Genomic DNA, 24582 nt, shown 5'->3' on the forward strand with positions numbered 1-24582 from the left:
GGGCTTGGATAGCCTGGGATTAATAGTGCTAATTACACAGAGACAGAAGGTAGAGAGCTGTTTGCTGCAGGTTTTAGGTCTGGAAGCCTCAGTGCAGGAGAAGGAGATGCAGTTGATGGGAGCGACCTGATAACGCTACCAGTATCCCAAGCAAGATTTTCTCGGTTACTTCTTGCATGAATTGTGCGGGCGACCTACACTCAGGTGAACTGTGAATAATTATGCTTCTAAATCGCATGAGCACTTGGTTTATGCTCCAGCAAAACTAGCGCTGCTGTGATAACTTGCTACCCTTAGTTTGTTCTTCACAGCAGTTTGGTCCAGTTCCTGAACATGGTCTTTGCCATCTGGGTTGCCTCCTTTTCTAACACTAATGTCCTTAGAACACAAGGTAAACTATTTTGTCGCTGTTGCTGGATGTAGTGTATTTAGAAAGGTCATTCGCGTGCGTGTTGCCTTTTGTCTGCAGCTGATCTCTTTGGTGGTGGGAGTGCACTTGTTACTTGCCTTCACACGGGTCGTGTCCGACTCTGGAACCAGCTGTCAGTACAAAGTTTTACTGTGAGTCTGACTCCTCACTCACTCTGATGGAGGGAATGCTGAATATCTGTGGGGTGGACACCGATGGCTGGCTATTCCTCCAGCAGGCTGAGCAGCAGAAGTGCAGTATTTGTGGCATGTGAAGGGGTCTGGGTGCCATGTACTGCAGACCTTGTGTCTTGTAAGTCTGAGGGCGGCACTCTGTTGTTACATGGTGTCAATGAAAATAGAAATGACGAGCTTGTTTTGATGTGTTTTGTAACACCCACAAAGCACAGGTGGTCTGTTACACTGACTTTGTAAAAGTAAATGCCCGAGTGTCAAAGAGTGTTACTGTAATTACAAAAAAAGGTCAGATCCAGGACTTATGCAGGATACTAGTATGACTCAAAATGCCCCACTACAACAGCTGTACTTACTCTGTGCAAATTATATTGTAAACCAGAAAGGAATCAAGGTTTGTTTTAGCCAAACTCTCAGTATATTAGAATGATGGTTTTCTTGTGAAAAATATTTTGGGCTTCTTGAAGTTGCCGCAAAAAAAATTGGCATTTGTTCTGTACCTTTTTACCCAGGGTGGGTGGATCCGTACATGTGTGGAAAAGACTTGCCTGTTTTCCCCATTGTAATGGGAATGGATCCTGAGTCATTTGTGCATTACTTGCTTGTTCTCAGCTATTTCCTGATACGTTTCTCTCCTGACCATACCCAGTATTGTCCCACTGATGCTCTTAGTGTTTTCTCCTTTAAAACGTTGTTAGTTCTATTTGTGCACATTTTGGGGAGGATGGTTGTATGTGATTATGGCAGGGAGGGGGAAGCATTGATATTTTGAAGTGGGAAAGGCTAAGAATCCTGAGGGACCCTTTCTTATTTCTGGCCAAGTTATGCCTGCTGTTAGCAACTGTCTTTGTAAATGGAAACATCCGTCCTGCTGCTTGACAAAGAAGTTGAGGACGTTTGTCTGCCCAGGCAGAAGTTTGGGTAATGCCACTCGCTCAACCTTTCTTTCAGTGGGAACTTCAGATGTTTGGGTCTCTGGTGTGAGGAGGGCAGGGCTGAAGAAAAGCCTGCAGAATAGTAGGAAAACAGGTCTCTCCCAGTAACACATTAGTTGGCGTCGATGCCTCTGGCAAGCAAAATGTATTGGTCTGCTTCTTGGTGGTGTTTCTCTTTCCCGAGTCAGTGTTGTCACTAATAAAACCACTGTGATCATTCTTGTTCCTGACTGCTTTGGTAAGGTGGTGGTTTGCAATTTCAGCTTTCCATGCACTTTCCCTAACCCTTGCAGAGGGTCTTGTATGTCTCCTCATCTGTTGTGCTTTCTTAACCTTTTGGTGTGAAAAACACCTCTGTGTTTTAACTTCGTGTTACTGAGAAATGATCCTTCAAGTGCAAGTGAGTTAAATTAGGCAGCAGTAACAGTTGCTCCTGTTCTAGATCTCGACCCTTCAAGCTGGTGTCGCATTTATCTGATAGACATAGTATAGAGCGAGATCTGCGTTATTCCTTCCTGGTCCTCCCCTTCTCTTGTGGTCCCTAATCGTACCACTGAGAGCGGCAGCCCAAGTGTCTCTGATTGCCTCAGAGTACTCAATATACACGAAAACGGAAGCTGAAGCTTACAAACAATAGTGAATTTATTACAGATTAACAAACAGCTACAGGCTTATGTGGTCACACAGCAAAACTTCTCTGGGTGCTGCCTGCTGTTCAGTCAAGTGCTTCAAAATCCAGTCAAGTCCTAAGGAAGAAAGCTGAAAAGAATGAGCTGCTGGCATGGTACGGTGCTTAGTTTAGCACCAAAGTAAAGCCAGAGTATTTTCTGTGATTGATTAGTGTATTTTGCCCTTCCACTGAATTCAGCATTAATACTGATGCTGGTGAAACACTATGGTTTCTTCTGGGCCTTCTCTCAAAAAAAAAAAAAAAAAAAAGACCATTTTGATCTTATTTGTTTTACATAGCATGCATTCTAAGTGCAATTTTGACTAGAGATCAGTGTTGCTTAATTGCTTTGCTCAACATCGTTTGCCAGAGATCCATATTACCCGATTTGGAAGAGATTCCAAACTTTTGTGTTGCAAATAGCATTGATCTGCTCTTGAAGTTCAAAGTAGCAACAAAGGCAGGCATTGTGCCTTCACTTACGAAACGTGGTTTTTAAGCTTGTTTTAAAATTTCATAATTGGATGGGAGTAAAACGTATTAATGGTGCTAATAAATCTGACATGGTGTCAATTATTTTTCATCTTCAGCAGTGCTGTCTGATGCTGTAATGCGTTTTTTCATAAGAGAGGAGGGTTGTGTACTGTAGTGGTTTTGGTAAACCCTTATGTAATAAGGAAAGAGAGAAACAAAGTATTTTACAAATTATTACCTGTTAAACACAATCATAATTTGATCTTCATCTGTACTATAAACTTTGTAGTTTAGTAGGTTAATAGATTATACTGATTGAAGCTGAGAGAGCTGCTTACATCGATTTGACAAAGATTCACAGCTCCTTCTCTCAGGCTTTATTAGAGTATAAAGTGTAATAAAGAGAGAGAGGCTGTCTGCAAGAGAGATTTCTTCTCCATTTAAGTTTTAGATCTTGTTATCCATGCAGTCATACCATCCCTTTTAGATCTTGTTGTCCATACAGTCATACCATCCCCTGCTCAGTTATTTGTTCTTCCATATGTTGCCTTAGTGACTTGAAAAGAAGGGCCTAAAAATGATTGAAGGCTATGCTTTTCTCATATTCCACATTTTCTGCTTTGAGGACGGTTAGAGAAAAAGCAATGGCCTAGAAAGATAAGGAAAATACAAATGGCAGAAGAAGTAAACTTCTGGTCAGGACATTTGTGCCCAAAGACAGCACAGATTATTTCTGTCTCCTCAGGTGGTCTGTGGTCTGCAAGACATAGCAAGTGGCTACAGCTGTAAACTGAATAATGCCTAATTGAAACTAATAGCCCTCACACTTGCAGATTTTACTTTGTAATGTTGGTTAATCCATTGTAAACACCACATATATGTGCTGCATTGCATAGTCTTCATCTCATCAAGATAGGTAGTTGGAAAGTATGTTGTAGTGAGATAACACAGTAATTATGCAAATTCAGTCTTTTTGAGTATATGCTATAGTGGTGTTTTTTAAAAAACAGTGCAAAAGAACTTCTCAAGGTCAGCACACTGCTAGATTTGTTTGGTAGAGGAGACTTGTATGTCATGCATTTATTTTATTCAGCTATAACTGTCAGGGACTTAAATTTAAGCTGGCAGTTGTTTCATTTGTTTTGGATATAGGATTTTGCCATGCTATCCCTGCAGTAATTCTGAAGGCTAGAAGGAAAGTAACACATACTGCTGTTTCATTGTCTTCCATTGCACATTTGTGGAAGGATCTTTAAGAAATGTCCTCATAAGGCCTTAAGACACTGTCCAGTTCAAGACAGGCTATGGTGAAATAGGAATAGCATTGTCATGCAGAAAAGTCCTAACCTTGAGCCAGAACAGCTGAGGACTAGATGTGAAAAAAGCACACCAGTGTTCGAGTTCTGAGTCAGTACAGATCCAATATGCTGTTTGTCACCTGTTAGACTAAACCTTTGTTGCTTTTGAATAGGTGCACTATCATAGGATATCTCGGATTGGAAGGGAGCCATGAGGATCATCAAGTCCATTAACTGTAAGGAGTGCATCTTGTAGTGGGAGCAATGAGAAATCATGCAGCAAGCTTAGCTGTCAGTTTGGCTGGTGCATAATACAGCTGAACCTGCTTTTACCTAGCAGACCTTTCATACAAAAAGTAGGTAATGATTTTCATTCTGGGTACCATTCAAAACTTCCTAATTATAGCAAATATTTCTATTAAAAGGAAGAAGGGAATAACACTGCAAGTTCTTCAGCTGCTGTAGCTGTAGGGAATGCTTTCCCCTTTCTTCCCTTTAGTCATCTCCTGTGAAGAAATTCTCTTGCCTTTATAAGGCAGTCTTCCCTCTACAAACTGCTGCAACCTCTCACCTTTCACAGCTCACATGGCGTGTATCTTTGTTCTGTTTTTGAACTGACCTCACAACAGGTGTTTCCCTTGCATTCCCTTCCCTGCAGATTCTTGGCCTCACATGCCATTTTCCCTACTTTGAGGAGGAAGAAAATAACTCAGAACCAGTAAACCAGACATGTATGGTCTCATTGGGCAGAAAAAATTCACATGTTCCTTATTTGCTTCTATTTATAGGTGTAACATTACCTATGGGGTCCCAGGTTGCTGTCCCCAGATAAATCTAGGTCTGTCTGTGAACCACTGGCACTCCATTCACTGCTTACAGATGAGACTTCAATACTACTTCAAAACCTTAGCAGACATGAGCAGTACCTCTGCTAAAGCAGAGCTTAACTGTGAAACAACTACGTAACACTGTCTGCAGGTAAAATTAGATCTTCATTAAATATTAACTTGTAATATTCATTAGTATAGTAGTGGAAATGTGCTGTTGCTTTGAAATGTGAGTTTCAAGGGCTATTAGAGTTGTAGAAAAGGAGTCATGACTGTAAGAGAGCAATTTAAATTTTTCAGGTGTGTTGTTGCCTTACATCTCCCTGCTTCTGAAAGTGCTCAGTTATATTACTGAGATGGTCACTGCTAAGGTTCTTCTTTTGTAGTGCAAAACAGATAGCAAATAACTGCAGAGCCTTGCTCCCTGAAGTGTCCTGGTATAGTTAATTATTGATTTCTTGGAGAAAATGCCAAAGAAATCCTGCATTTTAAAACCTTTGTTACTTCAGCAAACCACAGAATTTATCAGTTACTTTGCTGAGTCTGGTGCATGGGTTAATACTGGTTTTATCTTATTAGAGTGCTCTTTTTCCAACATGTTGAGGGATAAGAAGAGTAGGTAATTTTCCAGGTCCCTAAAATAAAATGAACTATTACTTTGCCTAGAAAAGGAGTTGAGTATTCTTTAAGTGTAGCAATACTCCTTCCTTGCATGTCTCTGCATGTTACTCTCTCCTCCTTTGCAGTAGCATCAGGATTCAGGAAGGCTGGTAGGTTAAGACACTCATCTGAAGGAAAACAAATATTTTTTTTTTTAATTTATTATTCTGCCTTGTTTCCTCTGCTCAGGTTAGTTTTCAGCTAAATGAGTTCCTGCAGCCTGTTTGTGTAGCTACATGAATAATGTTGTTAGCACTATTGGTGTTTGTGAGAACACAAAGCTTAGAGAACACTTACTTTGGTGGCAGCAAGGACTTAACTGAACGTAATCATGTAGTAATGTGATTATTAGTGGTAATTACTCTGAAAATAATTAGTGATCTATCTTCTGGTGATGTATCCTGCTTGAATGTTGAGAAGAACTGCAGAATGTCTGGAAATAGGGGATGCCATGACTAGGCTGGTATCCTGGAGCAGGCAGTGGCATCAGAGCACTGTCACAGTTGCTGTCCCACAGTGTTACATTCACTTTATGGCTAAACTGTAAAAATACTCATCGTGAACTGCATATTTATATATTTATATGTTTACAGACTTTACAATTGTCTGTAAATCATGTTTCATCTACCTGAGAGAAGTGCTGGCTGTGTCATGGTGTGAATGTGAAGGTAGGTGGTATTTTGGGTGCCTGGCTGAATCCAGCAGTCTGATTCAAGAGAGCGTTCAGGAAGCTTGGTTCATGCATGATGGCCTACATAACTTTGCCATATTTCACTGGCAGTTTCCATCTGTTACATCTGCTGGATGTGGGCCCAGAGAAAGCATACTTGAAAGAGTAAAATTAATAAGAGACTGCAATTTTTAGATAGCTCTGCATACAAGTTTGAACTCGGTGTTGTCAGATCTGCGTATTCTGCCATCACTGATGACCTAGCAAGCAGCTTTAATGTGTGTTTCTGCTAGTGGAATACTACTGAAGTGATCTTGTCCATTGTATTCTACCCATGTTTAGCCTTTTACAATTGGTGATAAGGTTGTGAAGCTTGCTTGCTAGGTTCTGTTTTTCAAAATCCTTCTTAGCAATTTTTCCACTCATCTTACTCTGCAGTTACAAAAAAAAAAAAAAAAAAAAAAAAAAAATTAAGCTGTCCTTAACTGTACATAAAATGAATAAATCTTATTATTTAAATTTATTTTTGCAATCGTGTTGTTTAGAGTAGTACTGGAAAGCGTTACATCAAGTGGGATGACTTGAGGAAGAACTGTTGCTTCATGGCCTTGTTCTGGCGCTTCAAACAGTTGCAGTCTAGGAGCTTCCCTGTTCCTGAGACAGTGTGCAGTAGTTCTAAATAATTTAATTTTGCAGCTAGAATGATGAATATAACTAAATACCTGAAGAGCAGTGTGATAATTTTAGCATTTGGAAGGGAAAAAATGGCAGTTTTCTCAAAAGTTAGTTTCCTTTTATCCTGCCAGCCAAGAGAAACTGGTCAAGGTGCAAGTTTTTCACACAACCTGCAAACCTCTGTTCCTGACTGTGGAAAAAGAGCATCGAACACACATATACACGCACACAAAAATAACCCCCAAACCAGAATTTAGGTGCAATTTTCTGAAGAATGTCACAGATTAAACTGGAATCAAGACAGGAATGACTGTCACAGATCAAATTCCTTCTTCCTCTGAGCACTGAAAGTAAAGCCATTAAGCTAGAATGTAAGCATGCAGAAAACTGTATCTCTAAATGATCCAGGTCTGGTAACTCAAGCTCATCAGAATAGATCTGCATGCTTTTTAATTTCTTTTCCCCTTCTTTTTCACTGCTTAGGTGATAAAGGTGGTCCCTGAATATTTTTATCATCAGTGTTCAGTGACTGGATCACTGTTGTCCCTTTTCTACTCTGAAATGTCTAAATACTTGGGACTTTTATCTGAGAACTCTCCTAGTATTTATACATAATGAACAGAAGCTGTGTGAAACAGGTTGCATAGAGGTGATCTTGAGCCTTATTTTTTTTTCCTGACTGCTTCAGTTCATAAACTTCAGTCTAGAATTTCCTAATTTGGAGAACATGTTTCTTTTACATGGTGCTTCATAAACCAGCATGGAGTTGCTCGGGAGAGGCTTTGTTCCTTCTTTACAAGTTATGCAAAATTGGATGGAGATGTTTTTTAAGAGGAGGTGTCTGCTCTGCGAATAGGCTCAGGTTACAGGATGAACTCAGTGGTTTCAGGTTTGTCAGGTAAATGATAAATAGCTTTTTTCCTTCAGTCAGTCTTCTCTCTGATGATATCCAGGTGTTGCTGGAACTCCAATCTGTACAACCTTCCTGATTGTCATGTCTACAAGAGTGTTAGTGTGTGGCTGTTTTCCATCAGATACAAAGGGAACCAAGTTTGTAGTGAGGGCTAATAACTTTTATTAGTTATTAACAAAAGTACTTGGGAAAGAAAGAAAAAGCTTCTGGGCATGCTTGTATCTCTAGTTTATGTTAATAACCTGTCTTGAACAAAAGCATGCTAATAGTACAGTTCCAGGCCAGCTGGAGAATCTCACCTGCTGGTTTAGCAGGGGACTGGTACCTTTTTAAGGAGCTGACCAGCCTCCATTCAAAAAGCCATATTTGGGCACTGGTCTTGCTATTTAAGGTTATCTGAATATCTTCTAGCAAGAGAAAGAGGTTAGAAATGGAAGTACTTGCAGATTCTGTTCTAGGGTATTCAAATCCTCTGATGGCTCTAATTTTTTTCCAATGTTGTCTTACTTTGTTCTGTGAGCCAACCTTTCTTGGTTTCCTTGTAATTTCCGATTGGGGTGCCTGTGCTAACCTGCAGTTCTGATGTTCTTATGGTCTTGTCTGTGCCTCCTTTTTGTTGTAGCCAGATAGTGCCTTTTTTTTTTTTTTTTTTTTTAATTAGCTGAGTTTTGAGGTTTGGGAGAAATATGACTGCTAAGAGGCGAACAAAACCAGTGAAAGGGTACTTCATCTTAATGACTGTAGCTTTTTTTTCGTTCAATTCTAGCCTTAATCTTGCAAGGCAGAGGGTCTGTTGGCCACCCCTCTGCTGCTTGACTTGTTGGGCATTAAGGAGTAATGTTTCTTTTGCACCATATTCCTGGATGGGCAAGTAACAGCAGTTGTTCCTACTGTGTCCCTTCTTCACTTGATTGTTGTGGTGCCATTGGTGATGAGCAATTTTTGAAGACTAAAATGAAATCTCAGGGGTTTTTTTTGATGTATTTATGAATGTTTCTTGTTAGGCATATGATAGGCTTTTAGCATGTGGTCTGGTGTAGCATAGGTTTTAGCTTTGAGTTATGGGTGCTATTCAAAATGCTGAATTGGGTAATTTGCATTCTTATAACCGCAGAGTGTCTGTACTGAGGTTGTCTCCCTTGCCCCACCCTGATGAATATGAAGGTACTGGCCTGAGTCACTTGAGCTTGTTGAGGCTTGAGCAAGTGGAGTAAAGTGCTATGAAAACTCATCTAAGAAAGGGGAGATTGTGGGTTCGTGCTTGTAATGCACAAGCATTTCGGTATTTAATTGCAAGTTTGTAGGTAATGTGGTTGGTTTGCCTTTTAAGGGGGGGCCTTTCTGTTTTCACACAGTACTGTAGTAAGCTGGTGGTTTTAGTTTTGGTGGTTCTTTTTTTTTTTGTGTGTTTATAAGAATTTTTCCAGACTTGTTTCAGACAGGATGTGCACAGTCATCCACTAAAATGTAGGCAGTTGTTACTATATGTGGTACAACTTTTTAAGTGGGCAAGGTATTATTTACATGTTCACAGGCTTGTATTCTCTTATTATTGTTAACAGAATCAATGTTTCTGTTTAAATCAAGTTCTTCCTGGTTTTAGGTAGAGTGAAAACTTACTCTCACTGTTGGACTCCTTGGGAGTACTGGCAAGGAGGCAGCTTGTTAATTGAAGAAGTATTTTCTGCAGTTCATGAAGCACATGCAGTATAATCCACTATATTGCAGGAGAAAATCACTTGCTGGGTTTTTTTGTTTGGTTTATTTGTTTGCTTTTTCTAGTCATAATCCATTCTGTAATTAAACAAGAAATATTCTTACCTAGTAGATCTATTGAATTCCCATGTTTAAACATTTTATTCTGAAACATGGGGGATGTTATTATAAAATAAAAAAGTTGGCAAGAATTTCTTGAGAAGGAAGTAACTTTATTATAAAGACAGACAAATTTAAACACATTGGTTGTACTTGTTTAGATGTGTCATCCACCCACAGTATTTCTGAGCCAAGCCAAAAATGTAAAATAAAAAGGTGTTAAATATTTCGGTGGGCATCACGATTTAAGCTAACGTGGAAGTTGCTTAACTTCTGAAGGACACCTTCCATGAAGGTCTTGATGTGTTTTAAAAGATGCAATTCAAATTCACTCCTTTGATTTCTTGAGTGTAAAAGCACTCTTCCAATGACAAAAAGTAGAAAAAAAAATTTAATAATTTGGAAAACAAACCTGAGAGTTCATGAGAGATGTCATCAGGCTGATAGTCCCCCATGCTAAAAACAGCCTTGGTGTCTGAGTAAGCAGATAGGTGTTGAGCAAAGAGGAAGCAAATATAGGAATAAGTATGGTGTTTATACATGTAATAAAACTTTACTAGCACAGACATCATCATTTCCTGTCTGGGTTTAATAAAGGAATGATAATTATTTTCCATTATTACTAAGGCCTTGATATTTTTATAAAATACTGCATATAATAGTATCTTACGTACAATCACTGTTGGTAATTGAACTATAGCTGTCAAAACAAATGCCCAAAGAGCTTGGATCTGGGGAATTCCAGTACGTGCCTGACGTAAAAGAGTAATTTATTGTTCATCCAGATAAATGTCTGTGGCCTGGTTTGTCACGTGTTTCTATTTAGCAAGCAGAGGCCTGCAGCAGGCTATCAGGTATTACAGGACATTGTGTTTCTGTCTGTGGGGACTTCTCACTTGCCTGTGGCTGCGAAAATTATTGCCTGCCCTTCAATCCCTGGCCGATAGTTCTTGTCTCGTGGCTTGTATGTAATACTTTCTTCTGCTTGTGGACCTAGCACAGTTTTATAAGAAGGTGCGTATGAGGTTTATTTGGATCTGTGACTTTATAGGCAAAAGATCTAGTCCCAGATACACCAAAAAACAGTGTGTGCACTTCGATGGTAGCACAAGTTAGGCCAGAAGGTAGTGCTGACCAGTCTCAAGGACTAAGGCAGAGAAACAGTGGTGATGATGTGAGGTGTGAACTCGAGGGCACCAACTACCAGGTCAGTGCACCCTTTGTGGACTACACAGAACCCGAGTGGGAAAGAACCTCTCTGCTTTCTGGAGGGCTTGATTTGCTGGTGTGATGGAAATTGAAACGTGATTAGGCTGAAATGTGCAGCTTTGTGTAAAATTTTGTCCTCTGCTGTTACCTCTGAAGCTAGAGTTTAGTAATTGTTCCATGTTTTTTGCTTGTACTGTGTCCATCAATTACTGTAGAAGCCAGGCTGGACATAGTCAAGCTATGGAACAGTGGAGAAGGTCAAAGGCTGTTGTGATAGGGGAGCCAGACTGCAAGTGCAAACGAAATCCACCCAGAACTTTTTGTTCCTAGCAAAGTGAAATAGGAAGATGTACTTGTTTTTTTCCCCTATTCCTCTTAATTCTGCAATTCACTAACCTTAAGTTTTTTTAAAATGGCACAAAGTTCTAGTAGTGCTACAGAGGGAAAGTTCATTAAAACTGTTTGGTACTGCTGACCAAACAATGGAGTAGATTGGTCAGTATTCATTAAAATAAGAGAAATAGTACATCCTAGGTTTGGTATGTTTTTGGATGAAAAATAATGCATTGTTACTAAAGGGTGTTGCAAATATGAAGTTTCTCAAAGAGTCTATGTAAAATCAACTCTCTCCTTATCCTTTTGCTGGTATATGCCCAAGTATATGGACTTGTAACATGTAAAAATAAAAAAAGGCAGGACCCAACAGCTGTGGGAATAACTAATGGAAACTGGATCCATGTTCCCACTGAAAGTAATAATGTTCCTGCTTACAGGAACTCTCCCCATGACTTGTTTCTCTAAGATCCCTGGAGAATAGTGGTGTGGGTGGAGTGCACAGGACATGAAGTAAAAATACTGTGTGATAAACCTGTCTAAAAAGGAATCTACTCTCCAAGGGAGACAATGGTTATCATATAGCCATGGGCTACTCATTAACTCGTGGTACCTAAAACAAATATTATTCTATAGTGACAGCTAGCTACTAACATGAAACTGTTACTTTTTAATCTCTCTCTTTTTTTTTTTTTTTTGCCCCATTTTTTGGAGTCTAGTAGTAAAATGGCAATGTGAGTTTCACAGCAGGTGCTCAAACCTCCAAAGAAAGAATGAATTCTCAGGTATGCTCTTGTTACAAAATTAAACCCAGAAGACCTTCAGGTTAACTGGGTTTCAGTAAAAACTTTTTCTGCTTCATCATGTGGAAAAGCAACACCAATTTCAAAAATGAGGGGGAGAATAAGGCAAAAGTGGGTTTAAAAACAATTTACTTGCCAGCATACTTTGACAATAAAGAACAATTTTGTTGTATTGGATAACACTAGAAGGCTGGAATAATAATAAATAGGAAGAATTTTTGTATACAGCCTGTGGCTGAGCTGAGGATTTAAACTGTATGATTCACTAAGGTAAATCATACAGTTCTGTAAAGATTAACCACATTAGCAAAAGTACTAGCTAGGATAATGCATCAAAGCTGAGCAGTCAGTTGGGAAGAAATTTCTCCTGGGATATGGTTTTGGGCAATTAGCTGTGATTCCAGAGATCTATGGAGTCTTCTGAATTGTTATGGTGTTGGCTAGTATCAGAATGGAGTACTGGTCTTGGTAGGCTGTTGTGTTGCATTACAATAGTTCTGAGGTGCAGAGGTAGATATTCAGAACATATTTGCTTAACAGCACAGTAAAGCCTAATCTTTTGTTTGCAAATACCTCCCCTTTTTATGTACCGGAAGTTGAAATGCTCCACAAAAATCTGAGTGCTAGAGAGGGACAAGAATGTAACTCCCTTCTAAAATACTTCTTGTAACACTCATTTCCAGTATCTGTTTCTTCTTACAAAAGTACTAAATGTACTGGTGTTTGAGTTTGGAAAAGAACAGGTGTTTGAGTTTGGAAAACTTTAAGTAGTCATGGAATGTCTTTCCTTGGGATTTTTAAGTCATAGACTAGTTGTACCTTTTCACCTCCAAGATGTCTGACAGGAAGATTAAGAAATTGATACCTCTTTTTCATTGTTTTAAGTTAATACCTTTTTGACTATGGTCGAAATTTTCAGATTTATTATTCATGAAGTCAGCTATCTTGTTAGCATATTTCATTCTTGCATTTGTTTAGGGGCGCTCAATTATGGTATGGGGTTCTGAAGGATGATGTAAGTCACTCTTTTTCTGGTATTTGCTGTTCCCCATTGTTGAAATGTCACCTTTGGGACTGTGACTGTTATTTGACAAATGTTAATCTTTCTAGTAACTTCTAATGATCTTGATAATGCAATGATAATGAGAGAAGAAGATGGAAATGGCTACTGGGGGAGAAGATTTGAAGTTCTATGGACTTAGAGGTATTCCAGGATATTAATACTGAATCATGGTGGTGCTCTTGCTGTTATTTCTAGTTTTCTAGAGGCGAAAATATGCCACCTTTTCCCTTTCTTCCCCAGAAGGAGCTAAGAATTAAGGTAGAGTCTGTTTTAACATCATCAAGTATAGAATATAAATTAGGAAATGAGACCACTTGGTTGGTATTACTGTTGTATTACTGATCTCCTGTTGTTTCTCTAATCTGTACTTCCTTGTTTTTCTTATGATAGGTCTTTTCCAAAGACAAATATCTACTTGGGTTGGGGATGTGTTTTCAGAGAAGCCAGATGGTACATTGGCCTTGGTGGTGTTGAATCTGCAGTGCTTCCTGAACAGTTTAAATACTTGAAACTTGCTTATTCCTCTTGGTTATTCTGAGCTTAAGCTTTTGAAATTTATATAAACTTCTGTCACAATCTGAAGAATTGTTTTCAGTCTGGTAATTTTTAGTAATTAAAACAAAATAATGCAGTAAAATAGTTTAAGCAGAGTTTGCTGATTATAATCCTTCAGTAGGAGTTACTTTAGCATCTGGAAATTGGAAATTAAAAGATGATTGGTTGAAGGTGCTTTCCCTAAATGTAATTGCCATTTAAAATTATGTAAATGCCAAGTTGAAATTTCTTCAGAAAGAATGCTTAGGGTGAGGATCTGTGATAAAGAGAATAATGATTGGGGTTTTTTTGTCTCATTAGGTGAGTGCTTTCCCCGTTGATGGGGTTTTGTTGGTGTTGTGTGTGCACAAGAGGGATCTCAGTACGTGTTCGAAATACACTTTGTATTTCTCAGTTCTGTGATTATTCTCTGGCACTAGCTTAATAAGCCTAGCTTTATTTATGTAGTATAAATAGAGGAGAAAAATCTTGATCAGGAGACATAAATACTAAGTATGTGGAAGAAGAAGAAATGATTCTGCTGGGTACTGCAAGGAGTAATGTATAACCAAGCCAGTTCAAGCAGCTGATAGTTGAATACTACCTGGGATTTGTTGGTATCATGCTGAGAATAAATCAGGTTTGTGTAGTGAATGGAAACGACCTTTTTATGTTCCTTGGAACTTTTTGCACTTTAGGCTTATGAAAACCTACTGCTCTTCCACGGCTTCCTTCTTTAGTAGGTTTTAAATCAAATTGTTACAAAAATACTGTGTACAGGTTAATTGTGCATGTAGATTTCTCAAGAATTTGCATTGGTAACTTGGTTCAAAAGATAACTAAAGTATGTATTGCAGTGTCCAACATTTGAGTCTTGTACCTCTGCACTTCCTGGTGAGATTCTGTTTTCTTCAAAATACAGTAGGACGTGACTCATTCAGGTATTACATTCTCCAGAATATTTTGGAGAAGATTAAGTCCTGTATCATCTAAAGGATGACTTTGTCCTATGCCAAGGGAGTGATGGAGGCTGTAGCAGCTCTTACGAGCCTTTATCATGAAAAGGTGTGCAGGTAAGTGCTGTCTCTTTTGTCCTCTTTTCTCTAGAAGGTATAGCTTTTACCAAAACAAACCAGTGAAGAAGTTGCTGATTAATTCTTTGGATAATTGTGAAAGTAATTCGCATCTGAGAGTGGAAGGAAAACAAAAGAAAGTTAAACACGCAGTTCCTGCTTCCTCACATGCACTGTGGCAACAACATTTGTAACCTCCCTGACAGCCTTCAGTATGTTCCACCTTGTCCAAAGAAGAGCTGTCTGGATTTTTAGCATGGCTGTGCCAAAGCATGAGGTTCCCTCTCTACGGGGGAGAACTATTGCATTCCATTGCTCTTTTCTCCTTCCAGTAAGTTTACTAAGGACAGCATTTCTCTTACTACACCTTGCAATAATAATAAACAGAGCTGACATATGCACGAACTAGGAATGTTTCTGAAGACTGATTATCTTTTAAAAGCCCCCAGGTAATGATTACTGGTATTTTATGTTGATCCATGTTAGACTACAGTTGTGACTGTTCTCAGTGTTTTGGGTGCTGCTGTAAATAAATTTGTGTTCAAAAAATTTGAATGATTGTCAGTATGTCCCAGTAGCCTCTGCTTGCTTTGATTTTCACTTCTGTGCCTCTGAGGGAGATATTTTTACCCAGTATCTGACAAGTGAATACAAATTTCTTCCATATGTGTCATTGCCATAGTGTTTTTTTTGGTCATAGCTTGATATTATGAGAACAAAAGAAAGCTGGGGACCCTAGTGAGAATGTTAGAGAGGGATTAACAGAGCCTTGTAGCTATGGAGTTAAGCTGGGCTTCTGTTTTCACTGCCAGTGACATCTTGATTTATGCATACTGGGGATGTTTTTAAACACAGAAGCAATAGGAAATAAGACAGTTTGCTTCTAGCTTGTGCTTCCTGCAGGGCTTCTTGGCTTTGCCTTCCCGTTAGACAAGAGTATTCAGAGCATAATCTTGTTGTTCCATCCTCTTGTTGCCGTTTATTTGTTTGCTGGTTATGCAAAGCTCTCAGCTTGAATCTGTTCTCCCCTTGCCCAAATATTCCTTGAAGATGTAAGTTGGGAATGTGCATACAAAAAAAAAAAATCCCTTGTGCACATCCTGTTTTCCAATAGTGTTACTTCCTTCAGCGTGGTGCTCCTACTGAGAATACGACTCCACAGATATCTTGTGTGTCTGACCAAGGTGGTGACGGCTAAGGAGAGAAGTACCCAAAACGGTGTAAGAGATGAGCAAGACCATTTTAACGAATGGATGGACTTGTCATTTTTTGAGTAGCATTTTGTATACTACAGATATCTTAGTAGTCTAAGTTGTGGTGCAGGATTTGGGTTTTTGTTGTTGGGTTTTTGTTCGTTTTTCGCAGGGTTCACAGTAAGAAAAAGGTAGTCAGTCTGGTAGCAGTTTGAATATTCACGCTGTCATTGTGGAGCAGTGTACCCGCTGATGAACTCACACAAACACTGAAAGCAGCAGTCTGGAACAGGAAAATAAACTTCTCCATTTACTTATTTCAAAGGTGCAGATTGCTGAGGTAAGCAAGCCTGCAAAGTTGAGATGGATTAGCCGTAAAGTAAGCCTTAACTGCTGTGAAAACAAACCTTCTTCCATTGCCAAGCACTTCTGAGTGGCCTGTTGCTGGTCACTTGCTAAAAGGTGACATAATTTGCAATTCTAATAGTGTGACACCGTTTTCCTGCCGTGCTGAAATACTTCTCAGGATTTCAGCATTTATGAATATATTTCTAGTGAGCCTAATTTTGCTTATGGGTTTAATCTAAAAGCAGAGTGATTGATGGAATTTTATTTTTATTACAAAAGCAGGAACTTTTAGACTGTATCAAAGGAGTTTTACTAGAAAGTTGATGGATTTTAACCTCTAGGCCTGTCTCAGTGGTCTTTGGTATTAAATTGCTAATACAAGGTACTGATTAGGATCTTCCCATTCAATGAAATCGTATTGCTTCATCTTTTGTAGGCTTCTGTGAAACAACCTCTTAAGCTAATGTAGTTACAGTGCTGATATAAAGTAAAGTATGCCTTCATCTTTGTAAAAAAGCATATGAGTGTAGAAGCTTCCCTGGTCCTTTAAGTGCTCTAAAACAATAACACTAATTTTTGCCACAGAGATTTTAACCATAATGCTGTAGTATTGTTTTTATCAGTAAGTCCTTGCATGGTGTTTGTCACCCATTTCTAATACCGTACTTAGAATTTGTATTGTACCACACAGAAACCGTGTTATCGCTTGTCTTTTTGAGCTATGATAAAATATAGATGGTGTTTTTTTATTTTAGCAGTGTTTGAGGCTGAGCATAATGAAGTGGGAAATTTATAGTATGTAGGTTTCTAATTTTTTTTTCCCTATTAGAGTTCTCTTCCAATTCTCCTATTGTGAGAACATTTCGCATCATTATACAGAAGAAATGGTTCTAATGTTTGTTTTGTCGTACAACGAATCAATTTTGGTTTGGAAAGTTCTTCTCCCTAATTCCTATCTTTAAAGTCTTTGTTATGATTCTAATTAGTAGGTATTAGCATATGTATCAAAATGCAGAATATGCAAGTACTATTTGGAAAATTAAATGCTAGGTTTAGCTCATCATTCTGTATCACTGAAATTTATTTTGAACAAAACATTAGCACACTGAAGTATGAAAAGTATAAAATTATAGCATAAAATCAACATCAATAAAAATCTGTATTGTGTACATGGCTTTTCCCTCTCTTAGTATCCATGCAGCTGGGCAGAAAAAGAGCCATCTAACAAATGTGTTGCTGCTCTTCATGGCTGAGACTGGAGGAGGTAAATGTGGAATTCTCAATGTGGAGATGAAAATGTAGAAACATTAAATTGCTTTTAGAGTATTGAGAAGCAGGAAATGGGGTGGATCACTTGGAGGAGGAGGATAATTTTCCTCACCAGACAAAACAAGTATGTATTTGTTTTGCCACTCACAATAATGGGCCATCCAGCGTAAATGTTGGTACCACCACCATGCCTGTAATAGCCACAGCCATGGGCTGGAAGAGCCTCAGCCCGGGAGCTCTGGCTACACCAGAGTTGTGCCCAATCACTTCTACTGTGATCCTTCCTCTGTTTTTAAAATCTTCTCTTCTGGAAAAGGTGAGAAGAGAGGTGAAAAGTGCTGTAGAACTTCCTAATTTTTTCAGATTTGGCATAAATATCTCATTAGGTATCTTGTTCTGCTCACTACACATTACTTAATATTTTAATACAAATGCTTTACTTTCTCTCCAGAAGAGAGAAAGCAACTGGAACAACTGAAGCTGAAGCAACAGGTGAAGAGTATGTGAAGGCAACCTTGAAGATTTTCTGTGGAACTGAACTTTAAGTATAGTTTTACAAGGTGGGGGAGCAGGTCTTTATAAAAAGCACCACAGTATCCTACAACAAAAATCTTGCTATTGTACAAAGACCGTGTAATTCATGCCATAGTTCCCTGAGCACTTTGGGACTGCTGAGAGAAGTGCCCTCCTCTCACTGCTGGAGCTGTTTATTCCTCTCTTTGCCTGCTCAAGTGCTTGAGTGCTTGGCAATTGGATCCTGCTAGTGATGCAGGTTAAAACGAATGGAAAGAAAACAACATTTTATTTCAGTTGGGATCAATTCCTGATCCAATTCACTGTACTGCTGCACAAGTACCTCTGCATGGGAGAGGCACAGAGGGAAGGTTGGGAGACCAGGAGTGGTAGAGGGGGGAGTGTGATCAATTGTAATGGTGGTAGTGACAGTCTGCTAGCTTGATGTATTAGTGGAACTGTGACATTACGTGCTATGGAAACCTGTTATGTGCTAGACAAGATGAAACCTTTTTTCTAAAAAGCAGGCTAAAATAATCCATTTTCAGTTAAGTAAAACGTCCTCTGAGAAATAATTGTTCCAATGTCTATGAAGTTGTTCTTCTCATTTGCTATAACTGTGGATCCAGAAATGTCACTGACAGAATATTCTTCTGTTTGGTGGAAGAAAAGTAACTTCATATCTGATATCGAAGTGTAATCAGTCAGGATGGCAAAGTTGGTGAGCAGAAGATTAGAGGGGCCAGGCAGCTACAGAAACAAGCTGCATTTCAGCTTGCTGGTTATGCTGTTTAATTGCTGCAGATTTCATGAGGGTTTGTGGTGATGGTTTGTACATACGTGTGTGATTTTTATGGGGTGGTGGGTAATGCTAATTTGGTTAATATGCTTCAACAGATGCTTTAGCACACTTTCCATAAATGTAGTTTTTAACTGAGACTTAGCCTTTCTAACTTGCTTATCATTGTTTAAACAATAGTTTGTACATCAGCTTATTTTCTGCTAAAATTAGACTGGCTCTCTTTTATACGCAAGTTGCTTTGCCACAGCAAAGTGAATGCAAATTTGAGTCATTCTGTATAATTTCTTTTGTGTTCTGTCACCCACTATGGTAATAGCCAGCAAAAACCTCAACTCCAAGTTATGCCTGTCTTTTGCTATTTTTTTTTTCTGCTGACATAACACTCGGTACTCAGGGATGCTGTGTATCCTGGGACAGAGATGGATTCCCTTTGTGGATAGTCACATGTGATCTTTCGGTGAAGGACTGACTCAGGTATAACACATTGCCCATTGCTAGGTGCAGCTGTTAGGTCTGAAATCCTGCTTATTGAATATGTGATTATAGAAGAATAACGATAAATGTCCTCCCTCCCTTAGTGCCACAGATGGCAAACTCGTGCTGGCCAGGGCACCAGAGGGAGGTTAGGAAGTCGGCTGTGCATCAGATACTGTCTATAGCCGCATGCTCAGCCAGATGTTTTGGTATGTAAAAATCTGGCGTGTAACTTACAAAAAAAATTGCACTTAATATGAAATGACATGAAGTTCTTGACTAAAATCAATTATAACAGAATGTTCTTAATTTGCTGTCTTTGAAAATTGTACTGTTTTGTGTGACTCACCGATGATGACTAATTGTGTTCACCCTGAATTTACCTAGCTGCTGTTCAGAGTACATTCCTTGTGACTCAGTTCATGCTTAAAATTTGATTTTGTGCATATTTTCCCAATAATATTTGTGCTTCCAGGATGCAAGGGGCAGTGTCTTAATACACTTGTTACAGGACCAAGCATGCTGTACTCAGGCATAGCTCTTTAGGGGTCTCCAGTGTATTGTGAAATGCAGCCATGTATGTTTATCAGGAGCAGCTGGGTTTGTTCTGTGGATGGATCCATTTGGGGGGAGGGGAGAGTGCTGGTGGCTTTTAGAGATTAGCTGGTGACAGTTTTGCTTGGGAAGTGTACCAAGTTTTAGCAGAGCTCCTGTAAGAGAGAGAGGAGCTGGAAAGGGACAGTGAAAAAACACAAGCTCTACTAATCTTTTTGTGTGAGAAGAAGCCTTCAGGATTTGGTTATCTGCATGTGGGTCTAACTGCAGCCTTGATTAGAGGAATGTGTAACGCTACTGAAATAAAGATCTGGCTGAGCTGGTACAGGCGACATTTGGGCACACAAGGCCTAGATGTGGCATCAGAGCAGCTGTGTCCTTGTGCAGGCGAGAGGGAGGCTGTCCGGTTTATTGGATCTTGTCAGATCATGGCAATGCACGCTTCGTAAATCCTTCGGGGTAGGGAGGGAGTGCTGAAGTAAGGATGGCTTATTTTAGGTAAACAGATTTAGACAGCAGTCCATTTTCTTGTTCTTTGCCCACTAAGAAATGTGGGAACATCTCATGAAAGGGGTAATGTTCAGTCTTTGAAATGCTCACGTCTGGTGTGTTTTGTGGGCAGGAGCTGCATGGCAGGTATAAGCTTGGCACAGGACCTGCAGCAGCTTGGTTAGTTTTGGTGCCTTTTGTTTAACTTCAGGAAGGGGTGGATGTGTGTTTGCTTTTAATGCTGTTCCTAGTCTCCTGCTTCTCTCATCCTTTTTCCTAAGTGGGTATCGATTAAGCGTTGACAGTAAGCATTTGCTGAACTTACTGCTTCCTTTTGTATTAAAGTGTAACTGTGAATTCTTTTCATAATGAAAGAACAATGGAAGACTTCTGGGTTTAATTCTTGGCTGCTGGAACTTCATGTATTTAGAGAAACAGAGGGGTTTTGTGGGATCTTCAGCACTCTTGTAGTATATAATAGTTATTGCTATGCTCAGGTCTTCTACCTATTTTTAATATATGAAGCAAATGCTTTGCTCTCCCGCTAAGCAGAAGGGACTTGTGAATAATACCTTTCAAACAAGTACTGATTTTGTTTGATTATCTTTGTCTTGGAAGGGACAGCCTTGCTCCTGCATTGTCAGAGTGTAGTTCTGTACTGTCACTTGCTGTGCTTGGAGAACTTCTAGTTACTACACGGGAATGGATTCCTCTTTCTTGGAGAGGAAGGTCCCCTGTCTTTTGCAGCTTAGACCTGGCTGATACAGTGCTGACTGATCTGAGAATGGGAGAATGATACATTTTCATACTGAATATTAGACATAAGAGGCAAGTTAGTAAATCAAATCTCTTTAAAGGCAAACATGTAACATTTGAATTGCAGAGTAGACATAAAACAACTTGAGTTGTACGTGAGAAAAAACTTGTTGTGTGCATATACTCTGTATGGCTGTGACAGTCAACTTGATGTCCAGAGCGGTAAAATGGGAGGTCGTAATCTTGTCTTTTAAGCTTTTAAGTAGCACTTTTCACTCCCTCGGAGTAGAGTCATACAAAAAAAGCTGATTTAGGCTGTGGTGCCACTGAGAAAAACAATGATGTGATTTTCCTGAATCTGTTCTGCCAGTAGTGGAATATTGCTGCTTGATTAGTTTGTCATCTTTAGGAGACTCTGAGATGTTCCACCAACAATTTGTGTCTGTACTCAGTGAGCGGGGGACAAGAACTTTGTGGGATGAGGGAGAAAGTTAATGGGGGCCAAAAAGATACAGACATGCCTTTTCATGTTGATAATAACAAAGTGATTGTCATTTTGGAAAAAAGTAGTTATTATATCACCTATGGCTGAGTAATCCCGGATCTAAACATAAAACTTTGATGTTTTGGAAGTTGTTTGGAAGGGGGTTGTAGAAGACCAGTAAATGAAGAGGCTGATAGCACTTGCTTTCTTGTACTTGCTTTTAGTACTGTTTGTTAAATTTAATTTAACAAAAAACTTCATTGAAAAACTTGAAAGAAATATTTTGAATGAGTGATGTGTGTGGATTTGAGCACTTGGGAGAGATATGCTAAATCCAGCTCCCACCTGTTTCCTAAAATCAAGGCTTAAAAAGTTCTGTAGTTTAATTGTAAACTTTAAAGTTGTTTTTTTCCCCCTCCTCACTGTAGTGCTTTACTCAGTGTAATTGGGAACATTTTACAATAGTAATGAACTTGGCAAGAGAAGAGCCCTTTGCCTGCTGCCAGAGTAAAGCAAATAAACAAATAAGGAAAACAAAAGAAGATCCCTCCCTGTCCCCTTGGCGGGTTGCAGGAGCGGCTGGCACCGCTGGACATGCTGGCGGAAGGGTGGAATGTCCTGCCTTGCATTCCACGCAGATGGCCTGGACCCCAGCCACCCCAGCAGAGCAGAAAATACTGTGCTCTCAGCCATGCCACTTGTGATTTAATTGGAACTGAAGCGAACTTTAAAAAAGCAGTGCATCATAAATTAAAACTGGTTTTATGTACTTCCAAAAGTTACACAATAGTTTTGCTAAGGAGAAGTTCAATTCTTTCATCAGGCAAACATTAGTGGGATCTTCATCTGAAGGATAATATCTTTTCTATTGAGGGTACCTTGCCACTCAGAAAAGCCCAGTATCCCATCTGAACAGAGCACAGGCATCACCTGAAGAGAGTAATTCTGTAGTCACCTCTTCTGGTTCTCGGCAATATACTGGCTTTCTGCTTTCAGGGATGGTGACATAATGCTTCTGGTGTTGCAAATACCAGTGCTACTGCTCAGGAGCATTTGGGACTGCTGGTTGTACTTCCAGAGTGGCTTATATATATATAGTTGTGATGGTCAATATTGACTCCTGATAAAGTTGAAGTGAATATGCCTTGTAGCACTCCTGCAGAAAATTGCACTCTCAAATTCTGAGCTAGGATCTGAGTATTTTGTGTGAAGACTGACTGCAGAAGAAAGGTGTTGGTTCTTGCAAGACCAGGCGCTTATCTGAGCTTGTCTTGCAGTTTGCTGTCTGTAGCACTGATTACAATAACAGCTTCTTAGATTAATCAAATTTGCAGGTAGCAGGAGAGAGGAATGGCGCTCTTTTCCTGTAGTACGTACTGTTTGGTTAGTCACAATTACGGAAAGCAAGCCCCTGTAACCTTAACTAAAGGATGCAGTAATGATGCTTTGTAGTTATTTATCGGGCAAAATCTGACGCAGTCAGGGAAGTAGAACACCCTGTCCTTAATTGAAGGATGTGATAATGATGCTTTGTAGCTTTTTAGTAGGCAAAATCTGTGATTAGTGTCACATGTTGTTTTCAAATCTGGAGAAGGAATAGCTAATGTTTGTGGGATGAAATAATTTTAGGAAAAACATGGAAAACTACTTCACCTAATCCTACAATGCAGTCTTTACACTGTGGAATGCAGGCTGGTAATTCAGTGTTTCCTGATGTTAATAAGAAATTGTTCCTCACAATTCCATCACAAGTGATGGAAGTATGAAAGCTGGAGTATGACTTCCACCAAGTGTTTAATGACTGGGAGGACAGTGCTGTTTAAAAAACTAAGTCCAAGTAGTCCTTTTCCAGCAAAATACTTCAAGAATGCCATGCAAATCCATGCATTAGAATAACAAAGCGAAAACCAGATTGTCTCACCTGGTGCCAATGGCTGTTTAAGGCCAGTGCTATCTCAACAGCCATCCAAAGCTTTGTGAAGCAGGGAAGCACCCACCTTGCAGGGACCTGCTATCTGCATGATCCCGGTGCAGGAGTGCAGAGGGAAAGGTGAAACTCCAGTATTTGTGGCCTTGCAGGTTTGTGCTGTGGCCTGCTGTATGGATTCATGGGGATTGTGCAGCTGTGAAAGAACACAACTGCAAACGGGAGGTATTTCCTTGTGATGAGAACAGCCGGCAGCTGTTGGATGAGTGTCTTTTGTTGCCTTACCAGAGTTTGAGCCAAGTTTCAGTATCACAACATGGACTTTTTCAAAAACTTTGTATTGCACCAGAGCATTTTTCTGTGCAGGTGAGTGCATGGTAGTTACCTCTGCATTATTTTCACACTGAAAATGAAAAAGCTCCAAAATCACAGTACATTGTAAGATTTGGTGCATTGCTTTTCCAATGTTTGTAGTTCAAACCTGCAGCTCTTAAATTCCTACCAATAATGTTTTTACAAACCATCACAAGACTGTTGGACAGTTTCTTCACTTCCCCATAAACATGGTTTAATGATGTAGGTTTCATGCTAATGTTGGCTATGGTTATGCTGGGCCTCCAATTTACTCTGAAATGTTTTTCCCTGAGCTTAACACGGCTTTCAGATGCAAACAAGAGGACAAATTACTTGCAGTACCAGATAAGTGTGTACGTGGTTGTCTGAAAAACTATCTTTTGTTTTTTTCATCAGTGTATATTTAATGATGTCTGTTGATCTAAAATGTCCAAAGGCAATTACCAAAAGCAAATCAATGCTGGAGAATAATTCTAAGAGAAATGTACTGCCTGGAGCTGCTTATTTAAATATTACCTTCTTGCTAACTAAAATTAGAGGGAAAGGATTACATTAGCCCGTTAAAAAGGACAACAGTCCCTGTTTTAACAAGACATGTAGCTTTTTCCACTGCTCTCAGCATCCCTTGGCCTGCTTGGTCAAGCTCAAGAGAGAAATCTGAAAGTACACTATGTGTTGTGTTGAGAATTGCTGTTTCTTCATTAGCCAGTGTCCTTCAGCAGGGTTTATAATGGTGGTGCTGTGACTTTTGTTAACTAGTGAATTTTAGGTTCTATTCAGTTTAGAATTTCTTCTTGATGGTGAATCAGTTTATTTCATGCCCGAGTTGCTGCGAGGAACATCTGTGCACCTACTCCACCAAA

At 39.4% G+C, this 24582-nt stretch overlaps 1 protein-coding gene across 1 annotated transcript in view; it reads left to right on the forward strand.

Moving 5' to 3' along the window:
* The first annotated feature begins 358 nt into the window (after positions 1 to 358).
* The window catches only part of MOB2 (MOB kinase activator 2), a 109605-nt gene continuing 85381 nt past the window's right edge, over positions 359 to 24582 (forward strand). Inside the window, exon 1 of the mRNA XM_017726627.1 lies at positions 359 to 561. Coding sequence (XP_017582116.1) covers positions 374 to 561 — 188 coding nt within the window. The 5' untranslated portion in view covers positions 359 to 373. The remainder of the gene's footprint in view (positions 562 to 24582) is intronic.

This window comes from Corvus brachyrhynchos, unplaced genomic scaffold (genome assembly GCF_000691975.1).
Source record: "Corvus brachyrhynchos isolate BGI_N302 unplaced genomic scaffold, ASM69197v1 scaffold62, whole genome shotgun sequence".
In the NCBI taxonomy this organism is placed as follows: domain Eukaryota; kingdom Metazoa; phylum Chordata; class Aves; order Passeriformes; family Corvidae; genus Corvus; species Corvus brachyrhynchos.